At 43.6% G+C, this 19,528-nt stretch overlaps 1 protein-coding gene across 4 annotated transcripts in view; it reads right to left on the reverse strand.

The window, feature by feature from the left end:
- FAM219A (family with sequence similarity 219 member A) overlaps positions 1-19,528 on the reverse strand; it is a 104,790-nt gene that overhangs the window by 26,781 nt on the left and 58,481 nt on the right. For 2 of the 4 annotated variants that reach the window (XM_086629263.1, XM_086629262.1), the window contains exon 2: positions 11,470-11,526. In XM_086629263.1, coding sequence (XP_086485389.1) covers positions 11,470-11,526 — 57 coding nt within the window. Of the gene's footprint in view, positions 1-11,426; positions 11,527-19,528 lie in introns of all 4 variants that reach the window. The other 2 variants (XM_086629261.1, XM_086629260.1) reach the window with 1 other exon arrangement.

The following is a 19,528-nucleotide window of genomic DNA, read 5'->3' on the forward strand; positions in this document are numbered from 1 at the left end:
ATACCTTGCAAAATAGACATGAATTTGTAAACAGTTTTGGAACAACCAATTACATATTCTTTTAGTGAACTTACAAGAAAAAGTAGTGCTAGGGTTTACGAGGGAGTTTAAGCCTAAGATACTTGTTTTTTCTTTAAAAATTTTAAACAAATACTGAAAATCTTAATTTTAAAAGCAACCTCCAATCTGGACTCAAACTACCCATGCCTAACAGCATCGCTTTAAATATTAAATACGCTAGCCTTGTTCAAGACATATTTTTAGCACAGTGTCATTTAATATGTCCCACACGGTTTCTCAGATGAACTTATACAAAGTACAATTGTCTCGCTTTTAGTATTCACCTCAAGTTCCTAGTCCTAAAACCGGTATTTAAAATAAATCATGGCAAATCTTTCTTTTGAAAATCTGCTCTTACTTTTGGGCCAAGTAGTGACAGGAAACCGAGAGGGACTGTTTTCTGGCACGGAGCAGCTCGTGTTACTTGGGAGCTCTGTTGCAGCGAAGGGGCTGCCAGCAGCCTGCAGCCCTGAAACACCTGGACTGATTAAACTTTCTCCTCATAGCCAGCTCATCGTTTACTCATGGCAGAAAGCATTTTTAAGCTTATGAGCTTCAGACTACTGAAACAGACAGAAGAACTGCATCATTCCTCCAAAAGATACCAACACCTGCTGATTTGATTGTATCAATTTCATAGCAGTAAGCAAAAAAGAGAGTATGTAGGTTGTTTGGAAAAAGTGAACAGGAAAAAGTGTCTCGCATTTGGAGCAGAAGGTAGAAAAAAAAATCAAAGTTATTGCAAACAACATGATGGTTTTGGGTTTACAGTAGAATTGCCTTAAAACCCTGTAGAGGATTTATTTTATTGTGCCATAAACAGCAGTCCTTTACAAGACAGAGAGTTGAAACAGTTTCCCATTCACAAAGGCTTAGGCTGAAGCAATTCAAGCTCTTCTCAAGGTAAGCAGTGAGACAGAAAAAAGAGGCACAAAGTTAAGAAAAGAAAAAGGAGAAGAAAAAGATTTGGGCAGAGTTCACAGGTGAAAGGGACATGAAGAGGAAGGCAGGAGTCAGCCACAGCTCTGCTATGCAGTCTCAAAAAGTGAGGATGGATGATTTCACTGATACAGAAAGGAGGAAGCCTGGGAGAGAAGGAGTTTGCAAAGCAGAGTGTAGAGAACAGGGTCTACTAGTCATATCTACTAGTCATACTGCACTGAGGCTGGAGACAGAGGTGAACAGATCGCAAAGGTAACACAGGAGAAGCTGGAGATGATTCTTTGAGCAAATACATGAAGACTTGGATCTATCTGCCAAGAACGGACTCGTTACCCCACCTCTCCCCTTGTAACTGGACCTGGAGAAAGGATGTAAATGTTGTCTGTGGGACATGCTTTTTCTATATGTTATTTTAGAAAGAGGGTTTGGGGAATGCTCAAATGTTTTAATACCTGATGAACAGTTCCTCGTTTTCCTTCTGGAATAAGTTTCAAAAAGGAGATTACATCTATTTTGCACAGTACTAGACTGTGATGTCTCATTTCCATGAATGATGCAATAAACGCATACCCTCACCACAAGCTGTTCAGCCATGATTCAGGCAGTAATTAAAGCTTTTTGAACAATAGTTGTGTTTAACAACTGGAGAAATGGGATCAGACTGTCCAATTACTGCTGTGACTTTACAACTTCTTAAATAAAATCTTATATTGGTAAATATGTGTCATCTATAAAAACAGCTTTATTTTTCTTCAGTGAGACCTGCTTTATAGAGAATGACTGCCAAGCAGAGTGAGAAAATCGCTGTGCCAAAAGCTTGAGGTTTGAAAGGAAAGGAGGAGAGGTGCCTGAAGGCTTTTTGCACATAGCAGAGGAGCAAGGCTGTGACTGGTGTGGGCTGTGGTCTTTCCTGGAGAGGCCACTGCCTTGTTACTGCCAAGGGTGAAATGACTGTCAGGGAACAGGTAAAGCTCCCTCTTAGTCCCAGCCAGGGCTTGCAAGATCCTAAAAGAAGGATCCAAAAATAAGCTTCTTTGCACAGCTAGTCCCACCATCTTCACTGTAGCTTAATTCCTGTTCCTAAAAATTCTCCATAATGCAGTGGTGTTGATTGGCGTAAGATGCTGGTGGTACCTCTGACCCCAAGATGAGATGCTGACAATACCTGAAGCTGCAGTAGAGCTGCTTCTGCCAATCTGCTAACCTAGGCAATGGCCTCTTCTGCGTGTGCACAGCATAGGCCCATATTGCTCCATGACCTGCTTCAGTCAGCCCTCCCTCCATGAAGAACCGCATGTGCTGCCTCCTGCTTTTGGGAATTGCTCCTCCCCAGACCTCTGAACCAAAACTGATGGACATGATGAAGTCTGACTGTTTCTAACTAGGCAAAAGTTGCGCTTAGTTTGTAGATGCTGCTTCCACCCTACCTCTTCTCCACCATTTCATGTGGTACATCTCCCTAACTGCCACCTTAAGAGCTTGGCCATGCAGGTGGTGCTTTAGCTGTGTCACTTGCTGGGCCTGGCACACTGGGGCTCTGCTGTGCACAGCTGAGTGTAACACTGTCTGCTGTACTCAGAGCCAAGACTGTCCCAGGTTCAGAGGAGAAGAGCTCCTTGGATGCTTCTCTGTTCACGCTCAGTTGAGGTCTGCATCCAAGATCACCTCACGTAACAAGGACCCTGCTACTGACAGGCACACAGTATTGATGACATCCTCATCTGTTCTGCTCTCCTGCTGTGGCACACCAAACTTTCTGTGGTTTTCTCAGCTCTGAGTCCCCAAAGGATCCTTTAAGATCTCAGAGAGGCAACATAAAGTTTTCAGGGTGCTATGAGCTTCCTCTGTGCCTAAGAACAGCAGTTAAATACAAGAATTGCAGCGAACTTTCTGTAACAGCACAAATCCCTTCCCTTTGAGAGGTGTGTGTTATTTCTACTTAATAGAGCCTGATCTGCTGACAGAGCATTTTAGCCCCAACGCTCAAAAAGCAGACAGTAACCTTTGCTGGCTAAGAGCTGAGTGTGCAGCACAGAGAAGACAAGGGTGGAGCCCACCCCACTGAATAGTCAGAGCAAATTCGGTTAACCATCAGGTACAGGTTAAGGGTCATCATTAATAAATCAAACACATTAAAAAAAAAATCTTGTAATACAGTCCGCAGATGCTGTGGTCTGTTCTGGAGTCAGTTTACATTAATTACACTAGGCTCTACTTGCTTCCTTGAGTGCGATGCAGAAACTCATCTACCTGTGGAGACATCAGAAGGAATTACAGAAATAGTAACACCTGGGTCATTCAGAATTGGGGAAATGTTCCCCTGTGGTGGACCAGAGGATCAGGCGGAACCCACATTTAAGGCCACGGAGCTTTGAGAAGCCAGAAAACAGTACTATTGCCCTTTTCTGTGTTGATTTTGACAAAGACCCCAACATCTGAGCAGGTAGCCTTGTCAACTCAGCTAGTGTTAGTCTTTTTAAGGTCAGGAACAAGGTACAAATCACCTTTGGGGACAACACTCTCTTTCAAACCAGCTCTCTACATATTTCATAGAAAACAGTGATGAGAGTAATATGTACTGTGTAACCACCAGCCTATCACTGCTGTGGTGCTGCCTGCTGGGGTTAAGCTTTGCTAGACCAGGTAGTTTTTATTCTCATCACTACTTCAATTACTGAATCCTTCCTTCCTTTGGAAGAAGAGAATCTCAATAATTTGCTTGATTTGTTTTGTCTCACAACATTCTGAGCTGCTTCTCATATTTGAGGTGACAGATTATGGTGGGTCAGGGCAAAGTGGAGAACTTGTAATTTGCAGCTCTGGGCTTCTGCTTCAGGCACAAAACCCCCATTCAGACTCCAGATGCTTTGGCCCATTCTCATTACAAAGTAAAATGATTCGTGTAGAAGCAGATCTTCAGGCTTAGTTCTCCTTCCTAGACTACCAGACCTGTAGGTACTGCACAAATTTGGAGTGCCTAAAGGATGCCCAGAAAATGCCCAACAAAATGATTCAGCTACCTTACAGTCTCCTCCTTCGAGACTTTTTATCTGAAGGTATATCAGCAAAGAGCGATGTGTGCAACACAAGATGTGAATGTGTGTGTGTCTATGCGGTTCAGAGGTGCGTGGGTACCCAGTAACTTGTCACGGGAGAAGTACACAATATGATGGTGGAGGGCTGGGAAAGGCCAGTAAAGCCCTGGTGGGGTGGCATAACAAACCAACCAAACAGCAGTGACAGCAAGATTGGCTTCATCTGGTGAACATGGTGCCACATCATGCTCATATTCATGTGCTCATGCTTTGCTCCTGCGATTTTGCTGACTGGTATCTCCCTTCCCTCCATCTCACCCCCTTACACACTCCCTCCTGCCCAGACCTCTCTGCTGAACTCCAGTGAATTGCTCTGTTCCATTTTCTCTTAAGGACTTTACTGTTTACCTAAGCTACAGTGTCTCACACACCTCTTCCTTTCCGCCCTTCTATTTCTTCTCTAACTAATCTGCAATAATATGTCTGTCACAACTGTTTTTCTGCCCTCATCTTTGCTGCTGTCTGCGGACAGCCCAACTGCCCTTAACGTGATGCAGCTGTTCACTCTCTCATCCGCTCCAAAAAGAGCCTGGAGATATCCTACAGGAAGGATGCTGCAATAAATCTGTGTACGCAATTTCTCTTATAAATGGAAAGAGTAATAACACATGAAATAATGTTTAAATAAATTCCTCCCAAGCCCCAGGACACCTCCGAGTGGTAGGCTGCCCTTCTATCTTCATGAAGAAAATCAATAGCAGTGCTATATTGCCACTACACTCTGGCTTCCATATTATTCATTCCCTCTGCACAAAGCACAGACTGTGTTCAAGGAAATGGGTGCTCCCAGGGGAGGAAAATGGCTTTGTGCACTTAAGGTAATGATGTCACTTGAGGTCGCCATGCAAACAGTTACGGATACGGAAATCTGCAGTTTTGTCAATAGAGCTGGAACCTGGGGACCTAGCTTAAGAGTTACAGCTTTTTTATAAAATGTTTCCCTAATTTACCTACAGAGCTTCTTCCCAGAAACAACAGCTGCCGTACCTAATTAGCATTAATCGCCTTGTTACAGAAGAGCAACTGGGAATAGTACAGTACTTGAGACACTGACAAAAGGATACATTAATGGCATTGATTTGTCCAGTCTGCTACAACCTTCCCTTATTACTCTGTTTTCTGGATGAAAAGCTTAGAAGTCACGAGCTATAAAGCAGACTGGGAACAGATAACGCAGCAAAGGAGCCATGGATGCAGTCAGGTACTGAGCCACTCAGCCCACGCAAGACACTTGCTGCCTGCTCTGTTTGGGACTGCAGCTCCCAGTGCCAGGTTTTCATCTTGACCTGCGGCAAGAGCAGCCCTGAAGGGGATCTCTGAGCGAGGCATCCTTTTGAACAGCACTGGGATAGGATGCTCTGCTGTGCACTTTCTGGCTCTTCGACAGAGATGCTTTAGAACAAGTTCTGAACCCACAACCAACACTAGAAGAAGGGGGTTAAATAACTACAACAATTGTAAGATCGGTCTCAGGAGCCACATGGGAAGATAAAGCCAGTCTGCCCTTTACCAGGATTAGAGACCATCTGTAAAGTTTCAACCAGAAATGCACCAATTTTGTCATGTTGAACCCTGAGGGCTTTGTAGTTCTCAGCTCATTGACTGATATTCCCAGTACTACTCCTCCCTAATTGTACAGCAATTCATTATCTGCCATGAATGCACAGCAGCAGGCTGGAAGGCAGCAGCTATCACCACAGCTTGTGTCTTCAGCCTCTGTCCCCAAATGGATTATCTCTGCTGCTCACTTCAGACTCCGCCAAGATGAGACCCAGTCATAAATTAGACCCTCAGTTCTATCCCAGTCAATCACACCAGGGAACAACATACTGTATTTCCTTGAAATGGGAATTCTGCCGCTGTTTTACTCCTACCAGAGTTGCTTGCTCTAAGTGACCATCATTCCGGTTACTTGCTTGAGGTTTTTGAGAATCTTGTTTGTCAACAAGCAAGAATTAACCCAATAGCACAACTAAAATAATGCAGTACTTAGAAATGGATGAGCCTAATTGGTGTCTTCATGAAGAATTCTGATCCCCAGATAAAGACTGTGGAGGACAGGTATGAACTCCTCTGCTGTCACCGAGTAAAATCTTAGGATGTTTATACTTTCTGAGATGGAGAGGTGGGACTGACACAGGAAGACACAGAAGCAAACAAGAAGCCTTGGTGATCTCATCTGAGATCCCTCCTTGGAGGATGGGCACTATGGTTATTTATCAGAGAATGACTTTTTCTACCAAGACTTCCTTCACCTCTCTCTGAGCTATCTGCTTGGCTCCGGCCCCACTATGGCTGTTCACTTGCTCTCTTCTCCTTCTTGTCATACAGAAAGACAAAAGGCCAGGCTGGAGTGACTCAAGAGACTTTTATGCTCATCCTATCTATAGGTCCAGGCACCTGGTGAGCCGAACTTCCTTCCCAGCAGTTCCTGGGCTGTGGCTGACCTGCTCTAAGAGGCATCTGCACTGTCTCCTAGAGAAAAAAAGCAACATCCTACAACGTAGCTGGCAGGAGGAAAGTGTTCCTATCCTATTAATTAAAGACATAGCTCTGCTCCCTTAGTGTTACAACAGCTTCCTGCCTCTTGAAGGAAGGAAAGTTTCTGGTTAGGCTGGTGGATTATATATAATTGAGCTACAGCAGCTTACACCAAAGGCAACTTTGTGACATTTGCTTCTCCTTATGGGGCCAACTAGTATCAGCTACTGTGCTTTTGGTATCAAGATAAATACCAGCATGAGATCTAAGCTGGGAGGGGAACAAAACAGTAGCAAGGAAAGTGGGAATATTATCTGCCACATTTGCAATTCGGATCATTTTTTTACAAGAAGCTTTGCAGAGAAAATCAAAAATAAAAACTGTAAACGCTTTAAAGCCCGCATCAATATGAACTCGGCTTCTTCTTGGTCATATGTCAGGAGACCTCATCTGCATGTAGCTCACTCAGTCTTGAGGTGGGACTCAGTTTGCCTAGCTTAGACGCTCATTTTTCACATACTTTTAAGCGCCTCACTGCACAATCTTCCAGGAACAGTGCCTCACTCTCTATCTAGTCCAAGGAGAAGAGGTGCTTACATCCAAGTCAACAGGTATCTCAGACAGATGAAGGCTGCTATGAGTGCCTGCCTGTCTGAGAGACCCACATACTCATCTGCAGACGGCGATGTGGGAGATTTACTGTCAAGCTCCTGGTGTGGTGGATGTGCTCATGAAGATGCCACTGCCACAATCCCTCATCACCACTGTGGCCTGTTCTGCAGCACTCCTAACAATTGCCACGTTGCCCATTCTGTTTGAACACAAACTGTCACATCATTGACTGCTAGGTAAGACAGACAGACTGTCTGGATGGGGATTTCAGCACAGAGAAGGGAAATTAAAAATGCAAAAGTAGAAAAACAGATGGCATAAGCTTCATTAAAATAATATCTCGTCTCCTGGGGATCCCACGAGGATCTGTTGCCTTCCAGTGGATACAGAGCCCCTGAGATTTACACTTTGGGATTACTCTGTTCCTCCCTCTCTCCTTATCACAACTCTCTTCTGTTTTCAAAAGGCTTGTGGTATGTGCTCCATCTGGATATGCCTCCTAATAAGGATGTGCTGGAGACATCTCCTAAGCACTAATGTACACCCAGTGCTCCCCCCGGCAGTGCTGTCGGGAGCCTCCTTATCAAGTGATTTGAAAGAAATAAAGAAGCACGGCTGAGCCTTACAGTTCCTGACAGAAAGACAAAGCGAGAGTGTTAGAAATACATAATTAATATGGATATAATGTCAATAAGGTTTTAAGAGGATAAACTACATGAACTGGGAGATGTTATTTCCCCTTGGTGTGAGGCTCTCCTCTTTTTTGCTGTGACCTCAGCAGCAAACTAAATGTTTTACTCTTCCACTTATAAATCAGGTGTAGCCTTTAGGAAGTCACTAGAAATATAAGCCACCTGTGAAGTTTTCCTTGTATCCAACTGACCCTCCAAGCAAACACATGGCCAAATGTATTTATTCCGAGGAGGAGAAACAACCAAGGAAAAAACTGTTCAAGCAACAGGATAAATCTGTGTTCAGTGCGTGTGGCACAGCACACTCTTTCTGTCACACTTCAATCACTGTGGCCTCTGGAAGCAGAAGTTGTATTCATGCTGGGTTGGTATTTAATTGAGCTCACTTGAACCAAGCTTCCAGCAAGCACATATGACAGATTTATATATGAATCTTCACAGAGTGAAAAATGACATTTATCAACCTTCCATCGGAGCATTTGACATTTGAACAATTGATTCTCGTTTAACAGTGAAAAATGCCACTATCCATATGGAAAACCTGCAATAGGATTAAAACCCTAGTCACTACCATCCCCAACAATGGCTCTGCCAGCTGAGCTATTGAGCATTTATGTACTACCTTAACTTTGTCTAGCCTTAAAGAGATGAGAAAAACCAACCTAAATCCTGAAAAGTTTAATGCAGAAGAGACCAAAAAAATCTACTTCGAGGAACAGAGGCCAGGCCTGGGAGATGTGAGCCATTAAACTGCTTGAAAATGGTAAAGGCTGGGCAGATTTTAAGAAAAACAGCCGCAGGAGCTGCTGCGGATTAAAGGCATGTTACACTGGCTATCTCGTTTTGGCCCAAGTAACCTAGAGCTCATCTGGGTATGGCTAAGAGTGGAGGGTCAATTCAAACGCCACTAGATATATGTTCACCTCATTAAAGAGGCACGTTGTTTCCACAGGCAGAGAGAGAGGTGTCTGAGCTGACTTCTCTCTAGAGACAAGGCAGGAAGATGTTCATCAGCCTTCCAAGACAATTTCTCTTAAGCAGGTAGGTTTCACCCACTAGTACCTTCATAAGCATATTGTGGTCAGCACTGAGTATTCATTGGGCAACAGCAGTGGCTGGAAAGGAGGTCCTGGCAATGGCACACCTCTGTCTAATGCAAAAACTGTTCAGACTTCCAATTCCTCCCTTTGCCTCTTTACTGATGGGTAATACCATTCAGCAGTGGCTGAATGAAATACAATTTTCCCTATGTGCAAAAGCAGAAGTTCTGACAGAAAGACTAATCATTCCATTGTATCTGATCCTTGGAAAAAACCTGGTAAGCTCTGAAGAACTGTGACTATGGCGTATTGTCATGTACTAGTTCGTTGTAATAGTTACTTTACAATCAACTAACGTAACAGCCTTCCTCTTCCTTAGTCACCTCCAGTTGGCAAATTCCAGTTGTCAGCAGATTGAGTTTCTTCTGTCCTATTTTTCTCATTTCTATTTTTTTTTCTCTGTGGTACTTCTGAGACTTTGTTGCACTGATGTCTCCCAAATACGCTATGTTTAAATTTTCTTCGCCGACTCCTGCTTTTTGTATCAAAGTCATTAATGAACATATAAATTAAATGACTGTTGGAGAAATCCATTAGCAACGTCCTTTCTTCTGATACTTTCTCCTTCAACACTACCTGACGTGGTTTTAGTTCCTGGGTTTCTAAATCTACCGGCTTTGCTTAAGCACTTAAGTTTATAAAACCGAGGTTTGTTACAGATCTATCTTAAATTATCTTTTTGTTTAATTTGAATGAATTGAACTCGTTATCCCTGAATCCAAGTCTATTTCCTATGATCAGATCTCCTATAACGTCCTCATGACTTACCAAAGCCAAGTCTAAAATAGCACCATTTCCTGTCATGTTAGCGAATCTTTGGAGAATATTTTTATTGCCTAGAAATGCAAGAATATCTCAGACTTATCAATAACAGTATTAATTGCTGTCCAACCTGATTCCTGATGTTAAACTATCCAAAACAACTATTGTAGTAGTTATTGTCTCTCTAATAACATTACAGAACTCTCTTGGCAGTGAAGAAGGATCCTAGTGGCATATGGCATGCTGGCAGTGATCATCTTTTACCAAACTGTGAGTTGTGCTGTCATTGACACATATTGCTGCTCCCTGCCTTTTCCTGAAAAGCAGCCACTGGTTTTAGAGTATTCATGACTGCAATTGCAGGACAGATCTACTATCCTAATGCGCTTGTTCACATCCTGTATCAGTAGCTCAAGGTCCTCCACATTGCTGCATAATCTTGCTGTGTTTGCATATGCAACTTTCTGTCTTCTCTTTCCTAGTTGTTCTTTCAGCAACATCTTGCTTATTCAATGACACTCTTTTCCTTTGCCGTCTCCGGGTCTACTCTGTGACATTCCTTTCTGCACTGCTATGACCACATTTGTGTGATTATTCAATTTACCACATACTCAAGCGGAAACTTGAGAGACTTTACAAGCATTCCCCAGCCTTTTCCTTGTGTTTCTTTAAGCCTCCTCTTATAAATGAGGTCAACACTAGCATTTGCAGTACTGCAGGTCCTTGGGTAGAACCTACCTATCAAGATAATCTCTTTGTAATAACACACCAATGCCCAAACTTTCCCAAATCTTCTTCAAACCTTAGCTGTCTGCTGACCTATCCTGTCACTTATTTGGTAGGGGCCAGAGCTATTCCACTGAACATCTAAGCACCCACTTCTCTCAGTGCCTTCTCCAACATGGCACAGTCACCCCCAACCAGCTCTAGCAGCATCCTCTCAATGTCATTTGAGGGGGGACTGCTTCCTGCTCCCATCGGGAAATTTTCCAGATTTAAATTCCCATTTTTTATCCACGCTCTGCGCAAAAAGCACATTGTTCCTTTGACTTGTCAGGTTGTTGAGGCTGTGTGGCGCAATAGAGGCTCAGGTTTTGAAGGCACGACAGCCATGTATGGATTGCTGTCTTCTGTAAGCAACAGCCTTGTGAGGAAGCAGTGTATTGTGCTAATTGGATGATTCTGCTTCCAGAACTTCAAAAATATTGCTCAGAAATAGCACAAGTATTTTTATATGAACCTTTACAAACCTACAAGCCCTCCATCTCACAGTAACACAGCTCTGTCTTTTCCTGGTAGTGGCCCAAGTCTCTGATCCTTTCCCTTTTGTTTCCAGCTATTCTATCTTCCCTTCTTTTTACAGTCCCTCTATATCATCTTCATTCTTTATCTGGCCATGCCTTGATCTTAGCTTGATAAAAATCTGTAGGTTTAAAAAGCTATACCTCCCTTTCAAGGCACAGCTTCCTTCCTCTACCACAGCCCAAGATACAGGGTCCTTTCATGTTTATATGACAGTCCCCTGAGCAGCAGAATTACAGACAAAACTGCTCTCTGAGTTGTTTGAGCCAAGCCAGCATGGCCAGCCACACGCATGGAGATCTGCATATGATCCCACAAGCACTTCACTGTACTTCAGATTTTGGGTTCAGTCTTTTCACTCTCCATCAGCAAAGACTCACCTAATTTCACTTGAAGCGGGGATGGCTTATAGTTCATGGCTACAGTCTCTCCCTCTCTGGTATCACAGTCTCTGTCCGAAATAGATGCAGCTGTTGGGTCCTGTTAAGAAAGAAAAAGAAACAAAACAGAACAGTTTAGCTAAAAGTTATGCAGTTTCTTCTCTAACTGGCTGTTAGGCGAGTCCATCCCCACCTGCATTTAGAGGGAGCAGAGAACATGCCAGTGTTTTGAATGGCTGAAACCCAGGAGCAGAAGCAGAAATATGCTTCCAGAACTTTGGAAGCATATTTAGTATGCTGAAAGTACCTCTGAAAACGCCAGATTTCAACATCAGACTTAGATGATGGATGATACTGGGAATATAATGTGGAGGGTGGGTCACCAGTTCAAATTCAGCCTGGCTTGGCAGTAGTCCCAAACCATTTTCATGTGATGACTCTTCGGAGTGCATGAAACGCATTTACAGTTTCAGCCGAGTTCCAAGTGGACCATTCAACCTCATGATTAAAACTAAAAAGCTCATGACTAGCTCTGTGTGAAAGGCCAGCTGAGAAGGTAGGAGGCTTGAATGAGTGGGAGAATTAAATCTCCGGTCCCTCTTGGGAGAGGAAAGAAGCAGCCTGAACTTCCGATACAGAACCTATTTTGTGGCTAGCTGGAAAGATTTGATTTCAGTATCTGTCAGAACAGCACCTTTCCCTGTCACTGAAATCCCCCTGAAAAACAAAGCCCCCCAAACACGGAATCCACTCCATCACGCCTGCTTGCAGACAACCTAATCCAGGTAGTGTCGTCCTCTATGGTACAGCGCATCAAAGGATTCAGAGAGAGATAAAACACCAATTTAGGCAGTTCTACCACTGCTAAAAATATTTAGAGTCCTTTCACAGCAAACTCCAAACCTGTTGGAACTATCTCTACTTAGCACCATAGTGAAAATTAGAATTGGTTTTCAAACATGTTCACTTTTTCCCACCTAGAAGCTAGAAACTAAGTTGAACACACATATACATGTTTGGGCCCCTCGCTTTAAGAGAGATATTGAGCTCCTGGAACGGGTCCAGAGAAGGGCGACTAAACTGGTCAAGGGGCTGGAAAATAAAACTTATGGGGAGCGGCTGAGGGAGTTGGGGCTGTTTAGCCTGGAGAAGAGGAGGCTGAGGGGAGACCTGATTACAGCCTACAAATACTTGAGAAGGGATGGTGGGGAGGTGAGGGAAGGGCTCTTTACATTAGTGTTGGGTGACAGAACAAGAGGAAATGGGTATAAGCTTAGTCAGGGGAGATTCAGGTGGGATGTTAGAAAGAATTTCTTCTCTGAAATGGTTGTCAGCCACTGGAATAGGCTGCCCAGGGAGGTGGTTGAGTCCCCATCCCTGGATGTGTTTAAGAAAAGGGTGGATGAAGTACTTAAGGATATGGTTTAATGGGAGATTAGGGACGGTTGGACTGGATGATCTCTAAGGTCTTTTCCAACCTAGAAATCTATGAAATCTATGTATATTAATTTGGATTTATAATAGGTAGAGCTGCACAGGGAGAAAAAACATCCAACATTAGGTCCAATATCTGAAGAAACCACCACTTTGCAAGAAAGGGAACAACGCATCAGAAACTAAATACTAGAAAATACCATTCCAAACTGGTGAATTGATTGTCCATCTCTCAGTTTCTGGAGTTTGTATTTTGTACACAATTTATTATAAAAATGCAACTCATTATTTGGCACTGACACCTGTATGCAAGGCAGAGCCACTGAGTTTCAAAGCAAGGTACCATTGCTCTTCATTCTCAGTAAAAAAAAACACTTGGTGAGAAATTATCCTTTCCTCCCCAGTGCCTGCCTTCTCTCTGCAGTGCACAGTAGCTCTTTTTAATACACTGTGCTTGTGAGATAAAATGTGATTCTTCAATTACGCTCTATCTTCATTGAAACTGGTCAAATAACATACGTAGGGTTATAATGTTTCATTAAAATTCTGCTCCTTTGCACTACCCAGTAGACTTTGACAGTACTTAAAATAGATAGTGCTTACAAGACCTTGCATTCAATGACATTAAATAGATAATGCTGAACCATATGCAATTTCTTCTGCTTTCCTCTAATGCAGTCACTGCTGCACTTTTCCTCTAATGCAGTTTAATCACTGGTTAAAAAGGTTAGTGCAGGTTGCAAACAAACAAGTCTGTCTCCAGGAGAACATAGGCATAAATGACAAATCACATGCACTTTAGGTTAAAAATCCTGCTTTAATAACCACGCTAAATGACAAAATACAGCAGTTGAATGGCAAAAATACAGCCGCTGAAATTAAACGAAGCTAAAAGTGAAGTGGCACATAGAAGAAAAAGAATTCCAACTTTATAAATGAAAATTATGAGCTGTAGCTAGCTACTGTCACTCAAGGAAGAGATCTCGAATGACAGGTTCCATCAGATGACCAGCTAGAGAGGGACTCTTCAGCTAGGAAGCAACAATGGATGAGGGCTCTGGGAGAAGTCTAAATAATCCTGAGAGGGGTGAGAGGGTCAATAGGGATCAGCTAGCCCTTATTTTCTACAAGCATGAGATACCAAGTGGCATTTAACACGCAGCAGCTGGAAACAAACCCAGTACTTTTATACACAGCAGATGATGTGCTGCTATGGATGCTAAAAGGGACTCAGGAAAGGGTGAGAAAAATTAATGGAAGGAATATCCACAAAATCCAAAAGCACTGCTTCTGGTTCAGGCAGCCTCCAGGCACAGATCACAGAGGGGGCGGAACCAGGGAGGCATCACTGCAGGCTCAACCTGTTCTTATCCTCCTGGGGACACAACACAGGGCTAGGTGAGACCTTTAATCTGACTTGAAACAGCCATCCTTATTTTCTGCGTCAGAACCTATTCTAAGATCTCAGCTGAAGACAAGTTCTTGCGGTATCCTTGTAACATGGGATTGGTCTTCAGCACACCCAGCTGAAAAGGCCAGACCAGAGTTCAGGCTGTAGGAAAGGATACTCATGGGAATAGCCAGATAATACAAAGGACCCATCTGTCTCCCAGATGTGCTAGAATCTCTCCAAGAGGGACAAGTAAGGTGGTAAGGGGCACCACCCGAGTCCAGGCTTCCCGGATGAAAATCTTTTCTCTGACAGTCTGGGAAAAGGCAGGATGCAGCCATTTTTAAGGAGCATGACTCCAAAAGCTGGATGCTTCCTAGTGCTACTGAACACAAACAAGTCCTTGGAGCCCCAATCTGTTGGCTGCAGGAAGGCACGGGAGTAGGCACATTACGGTAAAGGACACAGTGCGATGGCCACATACTGCCTCCTGTGCTGGTGCAGTCCAGCATAGAGTCATGTGAGCTCACAGCTGAAGTTCACATGGTAGATGAAGGGTCTGGCCACCCGGCCTAGCTCAGGTTCACACTGTTAAAATTACACTTAAACTCTTTAAATCAAAACCAGCCCTTACTTTTCTCAGAAGCTGATGTGCTGACAGTAGCTTCTCCTTGCGGGTAACCTGCCAGTGATGTTAGACATCCATTTGTATGAACAGAGGGAGGGGGGAAATATTCTGAGGTGTCTTTGAGGATTCAGACTCTGGTCCTGAACTGGAAGACCCAGCTGGAACAATTTAAAAGCTGGGCTCTAGACCAAACAAACAGAAAAGGCTTCCTGGACCTCCATAGAAAACAAAGATGATTTTCAAAGAGCAATTAATTCCATCCTGTCTTCGATATCCCTCTTAAAAGGAGATGAATCCATCCCTGGAGCTGTGTCTCCCTCTCCCCACTGACTACAGAGGATGCCTGGAAACTGGTGGAGACTGCATCCCTGCCTCTGATACTGGAGGTGAGAACGATGAAGGATACAGCAGCAGAGTCCATGATAATGCCAGTCCACACCAGGAATTATCTCCAAGGTTTGGAACGGCACTTCCTGACCTTTTTTACAAGCCTTCCTAAATCAATGCATTCAGCTCTGACTCCAATGTCTAAATCTCAGCTACATGGTGTGACCAGTCTCAGGCCAGATGATGTAATTGCTCTCTGCTCACTGTGAGGAGCACAACACTCCCAATCAAAAGGCAAGTGCTGAGATGTGGCTACAGGGGGTCTAAATGGGTATGGGAATTTAATACGTTTAAGGGATTTTTTGTTCCTGAAGCCTCCTTATGTCTTCATTCCTTGGGTAAAAAATACATTCCATCAGGCCACCGTATGAACATTTGGCTGGGGCCAGAGTTTAACCAAAGTTTTCTCCTTGCATGCTCAGAGCTTAATTGGGCAGGCACAACCACAGCATTTGAACAGTGGGATGGTTCCTTACTAGCTTGTCAAAACTGCCCTCCTGCTAAGTACAGTCATGTCCTACGGTGTGTACCTTGTGTCATTTCTGAACATCAGAAATTAGTTCCAGTGAACCTTCATGGAGCAGGAGTGCTGTGAATCCTTGGTATGCAGGGGCACAGAGAGAAGCCGAAAACACTTCAAACTGAAATCAGGGGTTTAAGGAAGACAGCATGCTCAGCAGAGCTTTTATTCTTTCTCTTTTTTTAAATTCCCCCTTTCCTTTTTGCAGCACTTAGCAAGAAACACAACATCTGCCATAATGCACCAAGTCAACAGCCTTTTTACTTATTGTCTACCTCTCTCAGTAACCCACACTGACTATGGACAGGAAACAGCCCCAAACAGCCAGCAAACTGTTCAGTTACACTCTGAGCAATGGAGCTGGGTACAAACACATCCTTCTAGCACCTTGGAAAATTCAACTTCCTTGGCCTTCCTTCACAGTCAACACTTCTGACATCTTGCAAGCCTAATAGGCCTCTGCTTTCCACCCTGCAAATCCTCTGGGACCCCAGTGCACGTAATAGAGAACAGGCACATGCAGCTTCTGTGGCCATCAGCTGCCCCTTAAAAACACAGCTGGAAACCAACATGTCTTTGTCTGCCCGCCCTTCCCAATCCTAAAAGTCATACATTTTTACAGCCCTAAGAAAATGCTCTGCACTCTGCCGTCTGTGAAATTCTATGATCCTTAAAGCAGCTCTACTTTTTGGTAAAAGCAGAGGGGTATGATTGCCCTTACTCGCTAATCTCAAGGAAAGACCCAATATATGAGGCTTTACCCGCCACTTGTCTCCACAGTTCAGAGGCTTTGGTTTGATCACCAACAGCTGAATCAGTATGAGCTGACGGCTCAGGAGCATCATCCAGCTACCCCTCTCTCTCTCCCATACCAACTGATGATACACTTGCTGTCTTCTGCCCAACTCAAAGATGCTAGGAGTCTTGGTACCACCATGCGTGTGACAGCCTACAGCAAGTGCTAGCAGCTCAGCAGACTCCTGCTTTCCGAAGCTGCCCGTGCAGATCACATACTGCAAACAAACGCTAACAAAAAAGGACAAGCACAAGTGTTTTGCTTCTTTTCCACATCAAACATTGAGTCTGGAAAATTTGATAGATGTTCTGTGCATGAGAGACCGACTTAGAGAGCAGAAGAACAAGTGAGAAACTGCAGGCACCCCAAACACAGGGAGTACCTTTGGGTCACTGAGAAGTTTCTATCATTCACATGTTGTCATCTCAGACTGTCAGGCTAGAACATTGCTCCTGCTAATAAGTATTTATGCCTTCGGTCTCTCTGCCCTGGGAACAGAAAATCCCGTTTGCAGATTCACTCTGCCTCAAGCTCTACCACACTAGGTTATTCTGAGAAATGCAGCTGTAGGCAGTGGGCTTCTGGGGAGGGGACTCTGATGTGCACAGGTGGGTAGGTAAAAGCACGATCCCACAGTGTTTTGGACAACAGACCTCTGCAGCCTCTAGGTATCACTACAATAGAGACATGAAATATCTATGAACATAAAGTGCTTAAAAAAACCCCACTGGGAACCAAGATGAGCATAGTCTATGTGAGAAATGGCATAAAAGGAGGGGCTCAAAGGCTGCAAGATTTATAGCGGATCAAGATGAACCCGCCATATAGATTAAAAATGGTTAGTAAGAGCATGTTCAGCAAGAGAAAGGAAAGTGTCATAGAGGATGTATGGCAAGAACGGAACCTGCAAACCTCACAAAAGACTCTCTCATGCTCTTCTCCGCATCCCATACAGTTTTGGAGCCCATTATTTCAAGGAAGAGATAATCCCCTCAGCAGTCTTGCAGATAAAAGCTAGAAGATACAACCATCCAGGAACACTGGAAGAATGGGTTTGTTCAGAGAAGAAAGGGGAATATTAAGAAGGGATACAATAGCTGTCTTCAGATACAGAAAGGGCTGCCACAGAGAAAAAAAGAGGGTTTTTTTTTCATGTTTCTGATCACCAGAATAAGAAACTATTACCTTAAATTGCAGCAGGGTTGCAAGGAAATGTCAGAGAAAACTGTAGAGGTAAGGCTAAAGAGCTGTACATTTGCCTGATGAAGCCGTGGAATTGCTGTTGCAAGCCCAGATTAGAAACTCAATTTGTCATACAGAAAGTCAACAGAGCTGATCTGGTTTCAGGGCAGCCTGATCTGGATTTGGTGCAAGCTGACAAGATCTGCCATCTTTTTAGGTCCCTTTTCCCTATCTGTCTTAAGAAGAGAGGAGCCTGCTTCTAAGCCAGACTCATTCAGGCAGAACACTAGTTTATCCCAGGAACAAGAGGTTCTCCAAATTCCCCTACCCACTGCCAAGGACCATGGCTGGGCTTCACCTTCTCTCTGTGTGAGCTGAAGAAAACCATCTTTCTTCGAAGTCTCACATGTTGAAGGAACTCAGGAATCACATGGTGACTAGAGCAGAAGGCTCCCAGGAAGACGTGATTGTCACTTTTCATCAACATGTGCACACTGATGGATCCAGAGTGCTAATCGCTCATCTCAGCATCACCACTCCATATCAAAGTGAAAATAAATGGCATTTTGGTGACACAGTGAATGATGCACTGAAATACATCCTGACAGCTACTGACTCAGTTTCAACAAAGCAATAAACAACAACAGTTTATTGACTTTCTACTAATTCTGCCAATGCACCAGTTACAACACTGCTGTTTTTCTCTTCTGAATAACTGCTGAACAGATCTTATTTAACAGTAACAAATTAGGCCTGTAATATCCACTACAAGATCCAGACTTTGAACCTGATTCATTTGTAACTGTAAGACAAACTGGTATATGAAGCCATTTTTTTCAGCAATTGAGAAGCCAGCAGTGTTAATACCGCTGCATGATTAAAACCTCAAGTCATATGAATTAAACTGAGCCAGAACATCACTGAAATAGTTTTTTCTGTGTACACCTGCAGTCAGGGTAGCTCAACTCACTGGCAGGTAACGAGGAGTTTGGATCTTTGCTCTGTTTCCAAAGGGGGCAGAAGCAAAGTGCCAGTCTGCCTGTGCATGCTGCAGTGCTTGTGCTGAAACGCTTCCTTGGAGCCCCAGACACGAGGGGTCTGCCGAACTGCCACATTCCAGCTGAACAAAATGGAGCAAACAGAAAGGCGTAAGCTGTGGAAACGGAACAAGACATTTCAGAGGTCTTTTTTTCCTAATCAAAAATGACATTTGCAGCACAGGGAGAAAGTCTCTTTTTTTAGATGGTGATGTATGACTAATTCTGGAAGTCTACGGTAACAGAGGAAGCACCAGCTCAGCAAGCAGACCAAATACTTTGGGAAAGCAACTAAGGGACAAGGAAGAAAAATGGGAGTAATTACATGATTTGTGTTAGATTTCTCTCTGAGAAACCAGCAGCACAAGCAGCCCCCAGTCCTTTCCTTTCAATCATGATGGATACATATTTAACACCATGTTTCCCTCCAGGCTCTTCTCACGCACATAAGCCATCACTATTATCACATGCGTTTATAGGTTCGGTATCTTCTGCTAACTTTACGTGACTTAAATTGGATCATTAACATTGCAAATTAGAGAAATGCCACACTGCACTCCCCGTTGCCTGCAGCACTTGCCAAGTGGCTGGCATTCAATAATTATTTAAAACCAGCTATTAACTGTGGTATTTTTTCACAATCCTTCAGTATCAAACATTTCCTTCCTTGTAAAGGACACATACATGAGGACATTACACCTTTCCTTTTGTACCTCTGATTATCCAGC

Source organism: Tauraco erythrolophus, chromosome Z (assembly GCF_009769465.1).
Source record: "Tauraco erythrolophus isolate bTauEry1 chromosome Z, bTauEry1.pri, whole genome shotgun sequence".
NCBI classification, from domain to species: Eukaryota; Metazoa; Chordata; class Aves; order Musophagiformes; family Musophagidae; genus Tauraco; species Tauraco erythrolophus.